We start from the raw sequence: 15,663 nt of genomic DNA, 5'->3' as shown, positions 1-15,663 counted from the left end.
CTTACCAAGGCCTTATAAAGTGGTAACTCTTCACATGATGTTTTTTGCAAGGGTTTGCAAGAGTTTGCAAGGCATCCCTCAGCTGTGTCTTCCATGGAATGCTGGCTTTCCACTTCCTTCCCTTCTCCTGTGTTTGAATGAGGCTCCTTCAGTCTTTTCCTGCCTTGTCTATAATTGGCACAACAACACCTCCTTCAAGAAGACACCCAGCCCCACAAAATTCTCTGGACGGAACAACTGACCCCTGGGAGTTGCAAAAACCACAGCGAACACCGCCTGGCGCATCTCCGCCGTGCAAAGATCCAGGCCTCGAGAGAGCCTTGTTTGGCAACAAGTTCTAAAGGCTCCCCGTTGAATATTTCTGACCCGAATTTCAGTGCTTCTCTCCTTTCTCGATGCAATTTGCAAGGTTAGCGTCTTGAACACAAAGCCAAGCATTTTGCTCTGTGCTTTCATTGACGTAAGCGGTTGCTGTAATAACCGTTCCGAACGAAATACGTCTCCGGGGTCAGGGGAATGAATGGCAACGTTGTCTGAAGAAGCACAAAAGGCTCCGAAATGAAAATGAATATAATTTTCGCTCAGCTATGCAAGAAGTCCCTGCCCGTGATGATTTCCAGAAGACAAGGAGGATGGAGGTGCTGCAGCTTTCTCAATGCTGCTGAATAAATGCTCCCCACCCCAAGGTTTCACTTTCAGCTGGAGTGTCATCTCAGCATCAGTAAATTAAAAAAATAAATAAAATAAAATTGGCACCCCCTGTCTCATTAGGTTTTCACACAACCCATTTCGCTGTGTTGACAATAGTAATAGCACTTAGCACATAGACTTATATACTGATTCACATTGCTTTCCAGCCCTCTCTAAGCTGTTTACAGAGTCAGCCTCTTGCCCCCAACAATCTGGGGCTGCATTTTAACCACTGTGCACCATGGAAGGGAGGAAGGAAGGAAGGAAGGAAGGAAGGAAGGAGAATAGCAATATCACTTAGACTTATATACCGTGTCACAGTGCTTTGCAGACCTCTCTAAGCAGTTTACAGAGTCAGCTTCTTGCCCTCAATGATCTGGGTCCTCATTTTACCCACCTTGGGAGGATGGAAGGCTAAGTCAACCTTGAGTCTGGTGAGATTCGATCTGCCAAACTGCTGGTGATCAGCAGAAGTAGCCTGCAGTACTGCACTCTAACCACTGTGCCACCGCAGCTCTTAACAAGATAGCATCGGTAACATGAACGGCTGGGAAAATCTCTCCCTTCTTTCTGGGTTGATGCATCATTTACATTTAGCCTCAGGATATCTGGGGTGGAGGGAGAAAAGTGGGTGGGGGTCAGGAATATCAAGATAAGCCCCCCTGCAGGCATCCATGTTCAGTTGGCTTGTCAAAGTTTAAAGAACAAAAGGCCCAGTTTTGTAAGAGGAAGCTATTGATTGGGTGCTTGGCGCTTTGCTGAGCCCCAGTCTTTGCTTCCTGTCTAATTGGATTGTTTGACTAGGTTCCCCAACTCACCTGGGCCAGGCTCTAACTCCAGGCTTTGGCCAAGGTTCTTAGAAACACTCACAAACACCCACAGACACACAAACAGAGACGGAAAACACAGTGTTTAAAAAACACAGTGCCCCTTTTCCAGTAACAGGTTTGGACTTTTGCTAGGATCAAGTGGCAGTCAGTGAATGTGTCCTTTGGCAAAACTGTCGAAGCACCCCCTGATTAGAACAATTCACTCTGTTGTGAAATTCTTTCCTTTGTTCGTTTGTTCCTTCCTTCCTCTCTCCCTTCTTCCCTCCCTCCCTTTCTTTCTCTCTCTCTGTGTCTTCCTCTCCTTTCCCTTCCTTCTCTTCCCTTCCCTTCCTCTCCCCTCCCCTCTCTTCTCTTGTCCTCTCTTCTCTTTTTTCTTCCCTTTCCTTCTCTTCTCTTTTCCTCTCCTCTCCAACCTAATAGTTGCTGTCATTTTGCCAACCTTTCCCCCTAGTAACACACCTCCATGTATTGGGAATAGCTGCTAGCTATTGCTGTTGAGGGACTGAATTTCTCTTCAAAGGTTGGATCATTTCTGCCTGTTGTAGTCCTCTTGTTTCTCTGGAATAGGAAATAACCAAAGGCTTTCTGGGTTTGGGTGAAGTTTTGCAGAGACCACAAGGTGATCCTGAGCTGTTCTTGATTTCTGGACCCTTGACTGACCTCGACTTTTGAGGTTCTCCTTCATTCCCTCTTCTGATTTGCCCTTAAGTCTTGTATCCTGACTTCTTACCGGAATTCCATCTCTCCAAGTCCCCTTCTGGGAATCATCTTTTCAACTGAAGTTTAACAGCATTGGAGGCTGGCAGGGAGAACAGTTTCCCCCTCCCTTTGAAGGAAGCAAATAAAAATAATTGAGGCAATTGTCTTACTTCCCTCTTGGCTTGTCACGACGAGGCTGATAAAATCAAATAAACGGGAAGTTATTGCAAGTTGTTAGTAAGAAAAATGGAAGCGAATTGGCAGCACCAGCCAGTCTGGGATGCTTCAGATGTTTTCTCATTACCCAGATTTATTATTTTCATGTGCGAGGAAGGGTCTCCTCATCAGCTGAGCACACACCAGGTGTCTAAGTCTGGTTTTGCAGCTATACATCTGAGAATTAAATCCCTGGGCTGTTCAGGCAGGATCATCTCGTGGCTTACACAACAATTAAGTTCCGGAATCTTTGTGTAGGGTATTTTCACAACATCACAGCAGAGTATAGAGGGAAAGCCATTGGCCAACCCAAAAATATTTTTAAAAAAACCTTCTTGGCTATTGCTTCTTCAGGTCCTCTTTTGTCCTCAAACTGTAAGACCTACTAGGGCAGTGTTTCTCAATCTTGTTGTCAGGCCTGCCTCTGTTCAAATCCCAAGAAAGAAAAACCCTTGACTCCATTGAAGGAGAGAAGAGGTCCTTTGATTGAGGTTGAAATGATAGCAGGGAAAGCAAGGCAAGATCTAAGCCAAAAAGCACGAAAGTTATATATTGAGTTAAAGGAAAGGTAAAGGTTCCCCTCGCACACATGTGCTAGTCGTTCCCGACTCTAGGGGGCAGTGCTCATCTCCGTTTCAAAGCTGAAGAGCCAGCGCTGTCCGAAGACATCTCCGTGGTCATGTGGCCGGCATGACTAAATGCCAAAGGTGCACAGAATGTTGTTACCTTCCCACCAAAGATGATCCCTATTTTTCTACTTGCATTTTTTACATGCTTTCAAACTGCTAGGTTGGCAGAAGCTTGGACAATTAAGGGGAGCTCACTCTGTTATGCGGTGCTGGGATTCGAACTGCTGAACTACCAACCTTTCTGATTGACAAGTTCAGCGTCTTAGCCACTGAAGCCACCATGTCCCTTACATAGTGAAAGTTTCCCCAAATCCCTGCCCCTAGGGACCCAGACTGAATGCCCAATCCCTGTCCCACAAAGTGTCATGTGGGATACATCTTCAGGTGCTTTTGTCCATCTGGAGTTCTAGGGCGGTTGGCCTTTACTGGATGAAAACAACTCCATTCAGCAGGGCAGTAATTTGTGAGAGCAAATCTTCCTTTTTCTTCACATGGGTCATCTCCACACCAGCTCTCTCCCCAAGCCCCAATGGCATGCCCCCCCCCTCCCCATTACTATGGCAGCCGATAGTAAGCAAGCATCCAAGAGAAAACCCATGCTGGAGATCTGGCTGACACTTGTCCATTTGGAGATCTGTGGACTTCAACTTCCAGAATTCCTTGACCAGCTTGGCATTCTGGGAGCTGAAGTCCACGCATCTTCACATTGCCAATCCTAAGAAATATTGGTCCAGGCCAACTGAATGCTTTAAAAAAAAAAACCCAAGACATCCTTAATAACTTGTCTCCTCAGTTAGCATGGGATGTTGGGAGTTGAAGTCCACACAACTTGACAACATTGTGAAACTATATATTAGAGTCTACCTGAAAATGAGGAATTTCCTGACAGTGAGAACAATCAACAGAAGGAACAGAAGTTGCCTTCAGAAGTTGTGGGAGCTTCATCACTGGAGGCCTTCAAGAAGAGACTGGACTGCCATCTGGAAGAAATGGTGTATGGTCTCCTGCTTGGAGGATGATAGGACTAGATGACCTATAAGGTCCCTTCCAACTCTGTTAATCTATTATATTCAAGAGGGGAGTCATTCATATCAGAGGGGAGGTGAAAAAGTTAGAGGTGGAAGATCATTAAAGAGAGATTCAACCTAGAAATAAGGAGACATTTTCTGACAGTGAGAACCATCAACCCATGGAACAGAAGTTGCCTTCGGAAGTTGTGGGAGATTCATCAGTGGAGTTATTCAAGAAGAGACTGGATTGCCATTGGTCAGAAATAGTGTAGGGCTGTGATGGTGAACCTATGGCACATGTGCCAGAGGTTGCATGCAGAGCCCTCTCTGTGGGCACATGTGCCATCACCAGCTGCTCTTCTGGTTTCCAGTATGTGCATGCATGCTGGCCAGCTGGTGTTCACACTCACCGGAAACCTGAAGACCAGCTGGTCAGTGCACATGTGCAATCCAGCTAGCTAGTCTTCGGGTTTCTGTGCACCATTGAGCATGAAGACCAGCTGTCCGGCATGCACACATGCACATGTTCTGGTTTGGGCACTTGGTACCAAAAACGTTTGCCATCACTGGTGTAAGTTCTCCTGATTGGTCGGGGCATTGGACTAGATGACCTACAAGGTCCCTTCCAACTCTGTGAATGTTTAAACTTAAGATCCTCCTACCTATGGCTGTTGATGGAGCTCTCACCTTTCCCCCCTGGATGTCCAAGTTAGAATATTGACAGATTGCTGCTGGAAACTGTTCTTCTTGTGAGGCTGTTGGGGAGGGGAAAAATAAAGATTTGCCCCAACTATCAAGGATGGATGAAAGAAACTCCTGGCGAGTTTCGTCCAAACTCAGCTTTGCAGATTTCCCTGTGAATTTTAAAAGGAGGGAGGAATTATTTCCTTCTTTTGCTCTCAAAACATTTGCAGAGTGGCCAAATAGAATCTACTGAGGATTTTCTCTTTTTACTCCAGGAAAACCTAAAATCCTCACCACCTTGCTATAAATCATTTATTCAATTTACTTTTGTTTGAAAGCCTAGGCAACCTTCATCCTTTGAATATACAGCTGTTGTAACTTTGTTTTTTTCTTCTTCTTGTCATTGTTGCTGTAAGCCAACTGTTCTCCTTCTCAGTAGATTTGTAACGGATGTCTTTTTCCATCAGGTTTTTTTTCATTCTTTTGTTTATTAATGACAGATGCCTATGAAGCATATCTCGCCACTTGTAAGATCCTGTTCCTTTATTAATCATACCAGGAGGCTGGTATTATTCTGGTATCAAAAGTAATTTATTAACTAACGTTGTGCAGTAGTACTTTAGAAAAAAATATTTATTTTCTTTAATATTTGCCTTTTGTTCTGGCAGTAAAACAGTGACTGGTCAAGTGAAACTCTGGCTCCTCCTTTCAGTTTAATCTGTAATTCTTCACAGGTCTGTAAGCTGGAATTCTTCCTCAGAGAAAAGTTTGATGAGATGTGTGTTTGTGTGTGTGTGTGTGAGAGAGAGAGAGAGAGAGAGAGAGGGAGAAAGAGAGAGAGAGAGAGGTGTGAATAGGATGGAGGGAGGGAGGGAGGGAAGGAAGGAGAGAAAAAGATGAATGGAAGGGAGGGAGGGAAGGAATAAAGGAGAGAGAAAGATGAATGGAAGGGAGGGAGGGAAGGAATAAAGGAGAGAGAAAGATGAATGGAAGGGAGGGAGGGAAGAAGAAAGGAGATAGGAAGGAAGGAGAGAGAAAGGAAGGAAGGAGAAAGATGAATGGAAGGGAAGGAAGAAAGGAGAGAGAAAGATGAATGGAAGGGAGGGAGGGAAGGAAGGAAAGAAAGAAGGAAGGAAAGAAGGAGAGGAAGGGATGCAGGCAGGGTCCAGGTGACTGTGCAATGCTTTGCATTTAATTCTAAAAAGAGGCTTCCTACCCTATCATGGTACAAATGTAACCCCTATCTCCAACTCTTTAAAGCAGTCGTGTCTTTTTCCAGGATTGCCTTGCTGCCTTTTTAAAACCGCCTTTCTGGAATGTGATCCAAAGCCCTACTGCCCGGCTTTTTCAGCTTGCCATGAGGCCAACTGAGAGGTATTCCTGTTCCCGAAATGTGGTATTTTTTCCCCCAAACATGGCTAAGAATGCTGGATATCTGCCAGTCTGCAAAAAGGTGTAGGCTGCTGTGGGCCGTCCAGAAAGAAATAGTGCTACGCCCACAGAGTTGCCACCAGCAAGGCCAAACTTTGAACACCACATTGCTTGAATCTCTCTGTTTCTTGCCAGATGCCATTTTACTCTTCCAGCTGCCATTACAATACCGACAAAGACACAAACAGGCCAGGGTGTGTTGTTACCGGCATTGTTGTCAGTTTGCTTTGGTTGCACATGCACAGTTGAGTGTATATTGTTCTGCCCATGTAGAACAAACCAAGCCGGCAGCGTCAGCGGTGAATGGAGAACTGGTTCGGGGGCCTAGCCAGCCTGCCATCCCTACCGGTTCGGTGACCCAATCCCAATTTCCACTATTGGTTTGCACGAACCGGTAGCAATCCACCTGTGAAACAGGCTCCTCCATAGCCAGATTTGTTTTCCAGAGTGGTACAGGCCAAATACCATCTTTCTTGGGTTTATGCCCATTTTGGGAGGCACTCGATGTGCGTTGTTCCTGTTAGGAATATAATCTAACGGTTGGGTTGGCAGTATATAAATCATATAACAATATTGTACCTGTTTCTCTAAAGCATACTGTAAAATGTGATTGGTTGCTGTTTTCCTCAATCGGCCATAAGAGGGAGCCAGAATGACTGTTAGCTTTCTGTTTGTTAGATGCTGGGCTGATCTGATCTGAGTGTTTTTTGGAAGCTGGCTGTTAGAAAGTGCCGTGAACTATTGTAAGTTTTGCAACTGCTAGCAACCTTTGAGTGCTGGACTGTTTGTATGTTTATGGACTATATTATTTGGATTATCCCTTAACTAAAAGACATTGATGACTGACTGTCTTATCCGTGTATGACTTGGACTGTTTGATGGACTCTGATACCTCTATTTCCACGAAAGTAAAAGCCTATTTAAACTGCAGTGTCTCTGTATGCTGGTTTGTGTGTTCTCCAACACAACTCTCACAACACTTCTCTGAACGCACTCGCTCTCCCAACGGGGAGCTTACCGAACACTAGTTATGGGCCCAGACGTAGCTAAAGGAGAGTTGGTGTTAATACACAATACCACATACAGACATCTGTTTATTTAGTGATTGTACTATCCTGGAGAAGATGACGAGCGACCCATCATCAAGCCTATCAATGATAACCTGGTTGGATGGAACAAACTATGTTTCCTGGTCTATGAAATGCAGTCTACTCCTGCGTAGGAAAGGTTTATGGGATGCTGTACAGAATCCACCAGATGTAACTGCTTGGAATCCAGATAACGATGATGATGCCCAGAAGATAGCAGATTTTGAGCAAAGCAATGAACGGGCGTTCTGTATTATTGGTCTAACACTGACCAATATTCGTGGAGAAAATTCTGCTGCAAGATGTTGGGAGAATTTGAAGAGGATTTATGTATGTGACACTGTAGGTGAACACATACATCTTACACGCAAACTGTTTAGGGCACAACTTCTGAAAGGTGGAAATATGATAGCTGATTTAGCTTCTTGCTCAGTTTTAGTGATTAATGCTATGTCATCAGTAAACAATAGCAACAATTAAATCACACCATTACTTTCTTTCTTAAACAAACATGGATCAGCCATGCCAGCTTTAAAACCTGTCTTAGTTAATTCTTTAACTATACATTGATTCCATTCATATCCTGATTGTTTCAAGCCGTTCAGACTTTTTTTCAACCTCCAGCAATCAGTTTTACTATCAGTTTTAAATCCTGCAGGCTTCTGTAAATATATAGTATGTTGCAACGGTGCATGAAGATATGCTGTCTCTACATCTAACTGATTAACTATATATTTATTTTTAGCTTCCCACACTAATGCTGCACGTAACATTGTAGCCTTTAAACTAGGTGCAAAGACCTCATCATAGTCATTGGCTGACTGAGCAAACCCTTGTGCAACTAACGGGTTACAGACCAATCTACACTATTTTTAAGTTTGAAAATCCATTTACAACCAATGGCATGTTTACCTGGTGGTAACTTTACATTTTCATACACCTCTAGCTTATGCAATGAATTTAATTCCTTTTCCATTGCATCTTTCCAAGCTTTCTGTTCCTCAGTTGTATGTTTTGAATATCATGGATCATTATTCACGATACGGTTTCTGTAACTTAATGAAAAACAAAACAGAAATGTTTCAGAATTTCTTTAATTGGCTGAGGTTTGCAGAGAGAAAGATGAAAGCCAAGGTTATTACTGTAGTTACTGATAATGGGACGGAGTTTACCAATTATAAATTCCAAACAATGTTAAGAACAGCTGGAATTGAGCACAAACATTCTGCAGTGTCTCTGTATGCTGGTTTGTGTGTTCTCCAACACAACTCTCACAATGCTTTTCTCGACGCACTCGCTCTCCCAACGGGGAGCTTACAGAACAGTTCCTCCAACCCCCTCCTTAATGCCTTTGCAAAGGTTTGCCTTGATGACTCCCGAGTTTTGTCAAAAAAAATCTAACAACTCTGCAGAAATTTTCAGAGGGGGGGGGAGAGTGAAAAGTTATAACCGAACATCCGAATTTTACGGCTGGGCTTTTGTTTGGGGGAGCTGTTCAATCAAGGCTGTGGGGAAGCAATAAAGCTAAGTGGCACTTTTTATTATTCCACCCCATCCCCCACCCCACCCCTCCAACCAAAAGAAATATGTCTAATGAATGTCTCATGGCTGAAACACTGGATAGGATTTATCAAAGGGAGTCAGTAATTACCAAATTGAGAGAATCATGAATCGCTTTTCTAAATTTGAAAAGCGCATCAAGAATAGATCAGGAGCAGGCGAAATTAATAGTTACGAACTCATTTCCATAGAAATGGACTTATTAGCAAGCATGCCAGCTGCCTGAAATTATAAGGCCTTATCCTATCGCTTGGAAGGAATAATGGGTCTGGGCACACGTGGAGATTTCAGTTCTTTATCCCCACCAAAATTTTGTCTTCTTCTTCTTCTTCTTTATTTCAAAAGGACACTTGGATTCTGCTAAGTTTGCAGAAGAGGGAGGGTTGAAGGAGATCTGTGATTTACAAAAATGCTTTGCAAGATTTTTTGAGTAGATGGAGCATACTGTTGAGCCAACACTCAGAGTAATAGGTTGGGTTTCCCCCCCTGTTTTGGTGGGTGGGGCTACAGGAGCCCCATTTAGAATACAATAACAGAGTTGAAAGGGATCGGAGGTCTTTTAGTCCAACCCCCTGCTTAGGCAGGACACCCTACACCACGTCACACAAATGGTTATCCAATCTCTTCTTAAAAACTTCCAGTGTTGGAGAATTCACAACTTTGGAGGCGAGTTCTTCCACTGATTAATTGTTCTAACTGTCAGGAAATTTCTCCATAGTTCTAAGTTGCTTCTCTCCTTGATTAGTTTCCACCCATTGCTTCTTGTCCTGCCCTCAGGTGCTTTGGAGAATAGCTTGGCTCCCTCTTCTTTGTGGCAGCCCCTGAGATATTGAAACACTGCTATTTATTTAGAATATTTACTCTAGCTCAGAGAAAGCTGACAAAGTGTTTTACAATGGAACTAGCTTTGCAAAGCAAGATTTGCATAATAAATGAAAAAGGATGTCTTCTAATATTTGAGGGGCTGTCACAGAGAAAAGGGGGTCAACCTATTCTCCAAAGCACCCGATGGCAGAACAAGAAACAATGGATGGAAACTAATCAAGGAGAGAACCAACCTGGATCTAAGAAGAAGTTTCCTGATGGTGAAAGTAAGGTTCCACCACAAAACCGCGGTCGACAAAAGCGCGCTCGACGAAAGCGCGTACGTGACGTCATCACAGCGCGACGAAAACATCGCGCTGTGAGCGGTAAATTTAAAATTAAAGCGAAAACCTTACCCTAACCCCCCCAAACCTAACCCTAACCCTAACCCTAAACCTAACCCTTAACCTAACCCTAAACCTAACCCTAAACCTAACCCTTAACCTAATGCTAAACATAACGCTAACCCTTAACCTAATGCTAAACCTAACCCTAACGCTTAACGTAACCCTAAACCTAACCCTAACCCTTAACCTAACCCTAACCCTAACCCTAACCCTAAACCTAACCCTTACCTTTATGTGAATCGGCTTGCTTTAATTTTATTTTAATTTTAATTTAATGTATTTTTTAATTTTTTCGTCGCGCTGCTGATGACGTCAGGTACGCGCTTTTGTCGAGCGCGCTTTTGTCGACCGCGGTTTTGACGGGTCATGGAAAGTAATTCATCGTTGGAACAGCTTGCCTCCAGAAATTGTGGGTGCTCCAATACTGGGATTTTAAAGAAGAGATTGGACAACCATTTGTCTGAAATGGTATAGAGTTCCCTGCTTGAGCAGGAGGTTGGACTAGAAAACCTCTAAGGTCCCTTCCAACTGTCTTATTGTGTTATTCTGTTCTGTTATTCTGCTAAGAATTCTTTACTAGCTAGAAGGTGTATATTGAAGTTGACAACTCTTCAGATGTTCTGCTGTTCTTGCAGGAGAAATCAAATATTTCATATGAGGTCAAAGTAGGGTTTTCTAGGAATAAGGCAATAGAGCAGGGGTGGCAAACTGGTGGCCCTCAGGCCAGATGCATCATGCACAGGCCATGCTCACTTTGGTTCCACGAAGGGGAAAATATCATGAAATGCCACGTGACAGCAATGTGATGTGGAAAGTTTGACATCCGTGCAATGGAGAAAGCAAAAGAAACAGGACCTTGGAGAGCTCCAACCAAGTGAGATGTTCCCCTATTATGCTGTAGAAGGAAGCTGTTGCTCATCCTTGGGTGTCTCGGCTACTCTACCCCTGAAGAAGTTGTTCTGTTCTCAAGAGTGAACCTTTCCTATGAGAGAAAGAAGAGGATCCTGTACTTTTTTCTCTGCTCCGGTCAACCAAAAAATATCATCTTCATCCTTTGTTCCTTTGACATATGCCAGGATGGCTCTGAACACACACATTCAGCTTTTTCGTGGATTGTAATAACATCTTTACTGGCATTAGAGAGCTTTTGGTGTGTGCTATTCTTCACCTTCCTTGAACATCAGAATGAAGGCAATTCAGTTTCCCCCCAATTTTTCCTTCTCTAGGTCACTCTTGAATTCAAGGGTTTTGCTGGGCTCCCAGACAAGCTGGCAATAGGCCTGAATTGAATTGACAGTTAATTACCTACCAAGCCAGAGGTGGAAGAAGCCATCATTCTTAATACTCTAGGAAGGACCTGAGTCAAGGGGTGATGGTTAGAGCTAAGGAGCCATTAAAAAAACTAAGCTGCAGAGGGAAAGATAGAGAGGGAGGGATGAGGGAAGGAAGGAAGGAAAGAAGGAAGTAAGGAAGGAGAAGAAAGGGAGAAGAAGGAAGGAGGGCATAGAGCATAAGAAGGAAGGGAGGAAGGATAAGAAAGGGAGAAGAACGAAGGAAGGAAGGCATAGAGCACAAGAAAGAAGGGGGGAGAGAGGAAGGAGAAGAAAGAAGAAGGAAGGAAGGAAGAAGGAGAGAGGAAAAAGGAAGGAAGGTATGGAGCATGAGAAAGGAAGGAAGGAACAAACAAACTTTGAAGAGTTTTTAGCACTTGTTTTTTTATAGCCACAACCTGGGAAACTATATGGAACAAAGAGCCCAAATTGATTCCCCTCTTCCCTCTGTGTTGTGGCTGGGGGATGTTGTGTCCCAGTTCCTGAACACTTGGCCTAAATGATTGGTCTGCAGAATAGATGGATGGAAACAAGGACCTCCGATGGAAGAACTACCCCCATCCGCTCTTCAGTGGCCAAAGCTTCGCTTCCTAGGCCAGCTCAATCTGTGAATCAGGTCTCTGGTTTAAAACAGAAGGTCAAGGTAGTTATTCTCTAACACAATATCTAATTAGCAGAGAATTGCTCTGAGAGGTGAAAACAGCATTTCCTCCCCTTCCTGGCAGCAGGAAGGAGAGAGAGAGAGAGGAGGGGGAGAGGGAAAGAGAGAGAGCGAGATTAGAACAAAAGGGATGCACTAATCTCTCTCTGTGTTTCTCTTTGTCTCTGTCTCTCTCTCCTTCCCTTTCCCTCTCCCTCTCTGTGTCTCTCTCTCTGTCTCTGTCTCTCTGTCTTTCTCTCTGGCTCTGTGTCTCTGTCTCTCTCTTTGTCTCTCTGTATGTCTCTCTCTCTCTGTCTGTCTGTCTGTCTGTCTGTCTGTCTCTGCCTCTCTGCCTTTCTCTCTGTCTCTCTCTGTGTCTCTGTCTCTCTCTCTCTGTCTTTCTCTCTCTCTGTGTCTCTGTGTGTCTCTGTCTCTGTCTATCTGTCTGTCTGCCTGCCTGCCTGCCTCTCTTTCTCTCTCTCTCTCTCTCACCAGCAGTGCTTAGTATCTGCAAATTGGCTGCAGAGAGAAAGAGAGAAGGGCACAGATAATCCAGCACTTTAAAGCTGGAATCATCAGGAATGTATCACTATTGTTCTTACTCAACTAGAGTCATCAAATGAGTATTGAAAAATATGGAAAGCTTTTTCTCCTGATCTGGATCATTCTGTATCCTGTTGGGAATTTCAATTCTCTTCTGTGTCATGGCTGGGCTTATGGATGTGGTCTTGAAAAGAAAAAGTAACAGGGAAGCATCCTGAACACTGAGGTGTCCGTTTAAAGCGAGGTCTGAGGTGGGAGGAGAACTCACGGAATATCTCATTTCCAAAATCTGGGACTTCTACATAATGACTGTTTCTGGTTGAAAAGGTTCTACCAAGTCCATATCAACTCCTAGATGGACTTTCCCAGCTGTCTCTTTGGATCTTCTGGTGGGAAACACCTCACCTCTTTAATTCTCTTTCTTATAGACTCTTGACTTTGCCTCTATAAGAACCATGCAAGAGAGATGCTCTTATATTTCTTATTTTTATCCTAATTGCATTTCTAAAGTCATCATTTTGGGGAGCTTAACTTGAAATTTTTTCTCTTTTTTGCCACATCATAGCCAATAATAATAATAATAGTAGTAGTAGTAGTAGTAGTAGTAGTAGTAGTAGTAGTAGTAGTAGTATTTGTGACACATTTTTAAATGTTCAGTTGACTGAGTTTCATGTTTATGAATAAAAGACATAATAAAATAAATAAATGGGACTTCTATAAAATTCAGTCTTGTGAACCGTGAGTTGACTGGCAAATAGATAGATGGATGGATGGATGGATGGATAGTTGATAGATAGATAGAAAGATAGATAGATAGATGGATTATTGATGATAGACAGGTAGGTGATAAATGATAAGTGATAGGGTAGAGAGAGAGAGAGAGATGGAGGGAGGGAGAGCGAGATAAATATAGATGATAGATCGATAGATGAATGGATGGATAATAGATGATAGATATACATAGGTAGATAAAAATAGATAAGATAGATAGATATACTCATAAATGATAGATAGATAAGTAGGAAGGAAGGAAGAAAGAAATAGAAAGAAATAGAAAGAAAAGAAAGAAAAGAAAGAAAAGAAAGAAAAGAAAGAAAAGAAAGAAATAGAAAGAAAAGAAAGAAAAGAAAGAAAAGAAAGAAAAGAAAGAAAAGAAAGAAAAGAAAGAAAAGAAAGAAAAGAATACAGAAACAAGGTCCTACCTGAAGTTCCTAATGTCACCTTTGGTTTCTTTCCCCCCTCCCAGGATCAACATAACTTCTTATGAGATCTTTCAAATGGATTTTGAAATCGACAACAGCAGTGAGTTGGCTGGAGCACAACAAATTACCTGGCAGGTCGAGTATCCTCGAGATGAGGCAGCAAGTGAGCTGGTGGTCTCCGAGATCTTTGTCAGCCAATCCATGTTCCTGGGAATTGTTCCCCTCGCGATGGTAAGCGTTTTGTTTTCAACCAACGTTTCCCTGTTAAGCTTCTGCCAATTTCCCTTCTGATGAGGCTACCCGGTTAGGAAATGAAAGCAATGATATTGCATTGGTCTATGGTGACATTGTCCCTATCCAGATCTTCTTGGACAACCAGGAAGATTCACAAGGCTTCCATTCCCTCAACACTATTTCTCTAGAGCAGGGGTGTCAAACTCGATTTCATTGAGGGCAGCATCAGGGTTGTGTTTGACCTCGGAGGTCTGGGGGCGTGGCCATGGTGGGTGTGGCCATGGTGGCAGTGGTTGGATAAAAATAATTTAACAATCGGTTCTCTGCCCTTATGATTTCTTCCAATAACCAGTTCACCAAACTGCTCAGAAAGTTAACAACCGGTTCTCCTGAAGTGGTACGAACTGGCTGAATCTTACCACTGCATGGTGGGCATGACTGGCGGTGGGCATGACACGGGACTCGTGTCGGGGGCACCCTTGGTGGCCAAGTGCACAATTTCCATGAGACCCTCCCTCACTCTCATTATAACCTTCCTTCCTTCCTTCAAAGGTCAAACCCTTCCTTCCTTCTCTTCTTTTTCTTTTTCCTTTCTTCTCCTTTCTTCTTCCTTCCCCTCTTCCCTGATTTTTCTTCCTTGATCCCTTCCCATCTTGCCTCCTTTTTCTTTGTCTTTCCTCTTTCCCTTTCTCCTTTCCTTCTTGTAAGCTCAAATGCAAAAGGGAAACATATCTCCTTTCGCTTTGAGGGCTGCAGGAGGCCATCGCAGCCGAAAATAGGGTGTGGAAGAGGCATGCACATCCCCCGAGCTACGTTTTTTGCTTTACCCAGGCTGGTCCCATGGGCTGGATCTAAGCACCCTGTGGGCTGGATCTGAACCGCAGGCCTTGAGTTTTGACACCCCTCCTCTAGAGAAAAAGAACGTCTTGATGGTGAGAAACATCAAAAGGAGGAATGTCAAGCCTGAATTCGATTGGGGTGGTAGATTGTTTGTCTCCTTGGGTATTCTGACATAAATTCAGTTCAACACAGGTTGTAGCTGAGGGGTGATGGAGCTAGTCCAAGCATCATTCCTAACTGATGTGTCAGCCACATTCCAATGTCTGGCTGACCAGAGGAGGAGGAGAGGAGGGAATCAACGTTGCTGAGCAACCAGTTCCCATCTTGGTTGGACAATGTGACTCTTGTTTTGGAAACTTGAGAAAACAGAAACTGGTGAAAATCCCGAGAACCTCTGAATTGGCTTTTCATCATCATTCATTGGCATCCATCAGTCTCAAAAGACAAGGGTATTGTGCTCTGGAAAGAGGTCAAAGCTGGAGTGTCCTCTCCAGAGCACGAGGCCTGGGTAGATTAATATGGAGGATAGACTGTTACCCAAGCAGCAGATCCCCCCTCTCCACATTTCTGAAATAGTCCAATGGAACGGCGGAGCCGATACGGTTGGTTCCAGCTGCATCACATGAGTTACCAGAACGTGGTTGTACACAGTCATGAACTGCTTCCAGGATTCCGGCTCTGGATTTTGCCTCGAGGTTGATTCCTGAAGCCTTTTCCAGTAGTGGATGCAGCCACAAGACAGTGGAGGTCTGTAATCAGAGTTTCCCTTCTCCTAGAAGATGGTTCTGCTATTTTATCTGCAGTTGGGGCGTAGAGCCCTCTTCC

General features: G+C 43.7%; 1 protein-coding gene across 1 annotated transcript in view; it reads left to right on the top strand.

The window, feature by feature from the left end:
• LOC116516812 (transmembrane protein 132B-like) overlaps positions 1-15,663 on the top strand; it is a 176,720-nt gene that overhangs the window by 91,085 nt on the left and 69,972 nt on the right. Inside the window, exon 4 of the mRNA XM_032229438.1 lies at positions 13,809-13,995. Within this exon, the coding sequence (XP_032085329.1) occupies positions 13,809-13,995 (187 nt within the window). The remainder of the gene's footprint in view (positions 1-13,808; positions 13,996-15,663) is intronic.

This window comes from Thamnophis elegans, chromosome 13 (assembly GCF_009769535.1).
Source record: "Thamnophis elegans isolate rThaEle1 chromosome 13, rThaEle1.pri, whole genome shotgun sequence".
Classification (NCBI taxonomy): domain Eukaryota; kingdom Metazoa; phylum Chordata; class Lepidosauria; order Squamata; family Colubridae; genus Thamnophis; species Thamnophis elegans.
This window is presented reverse-complemented; position numbering and strand designations above follow the sequence as displayed.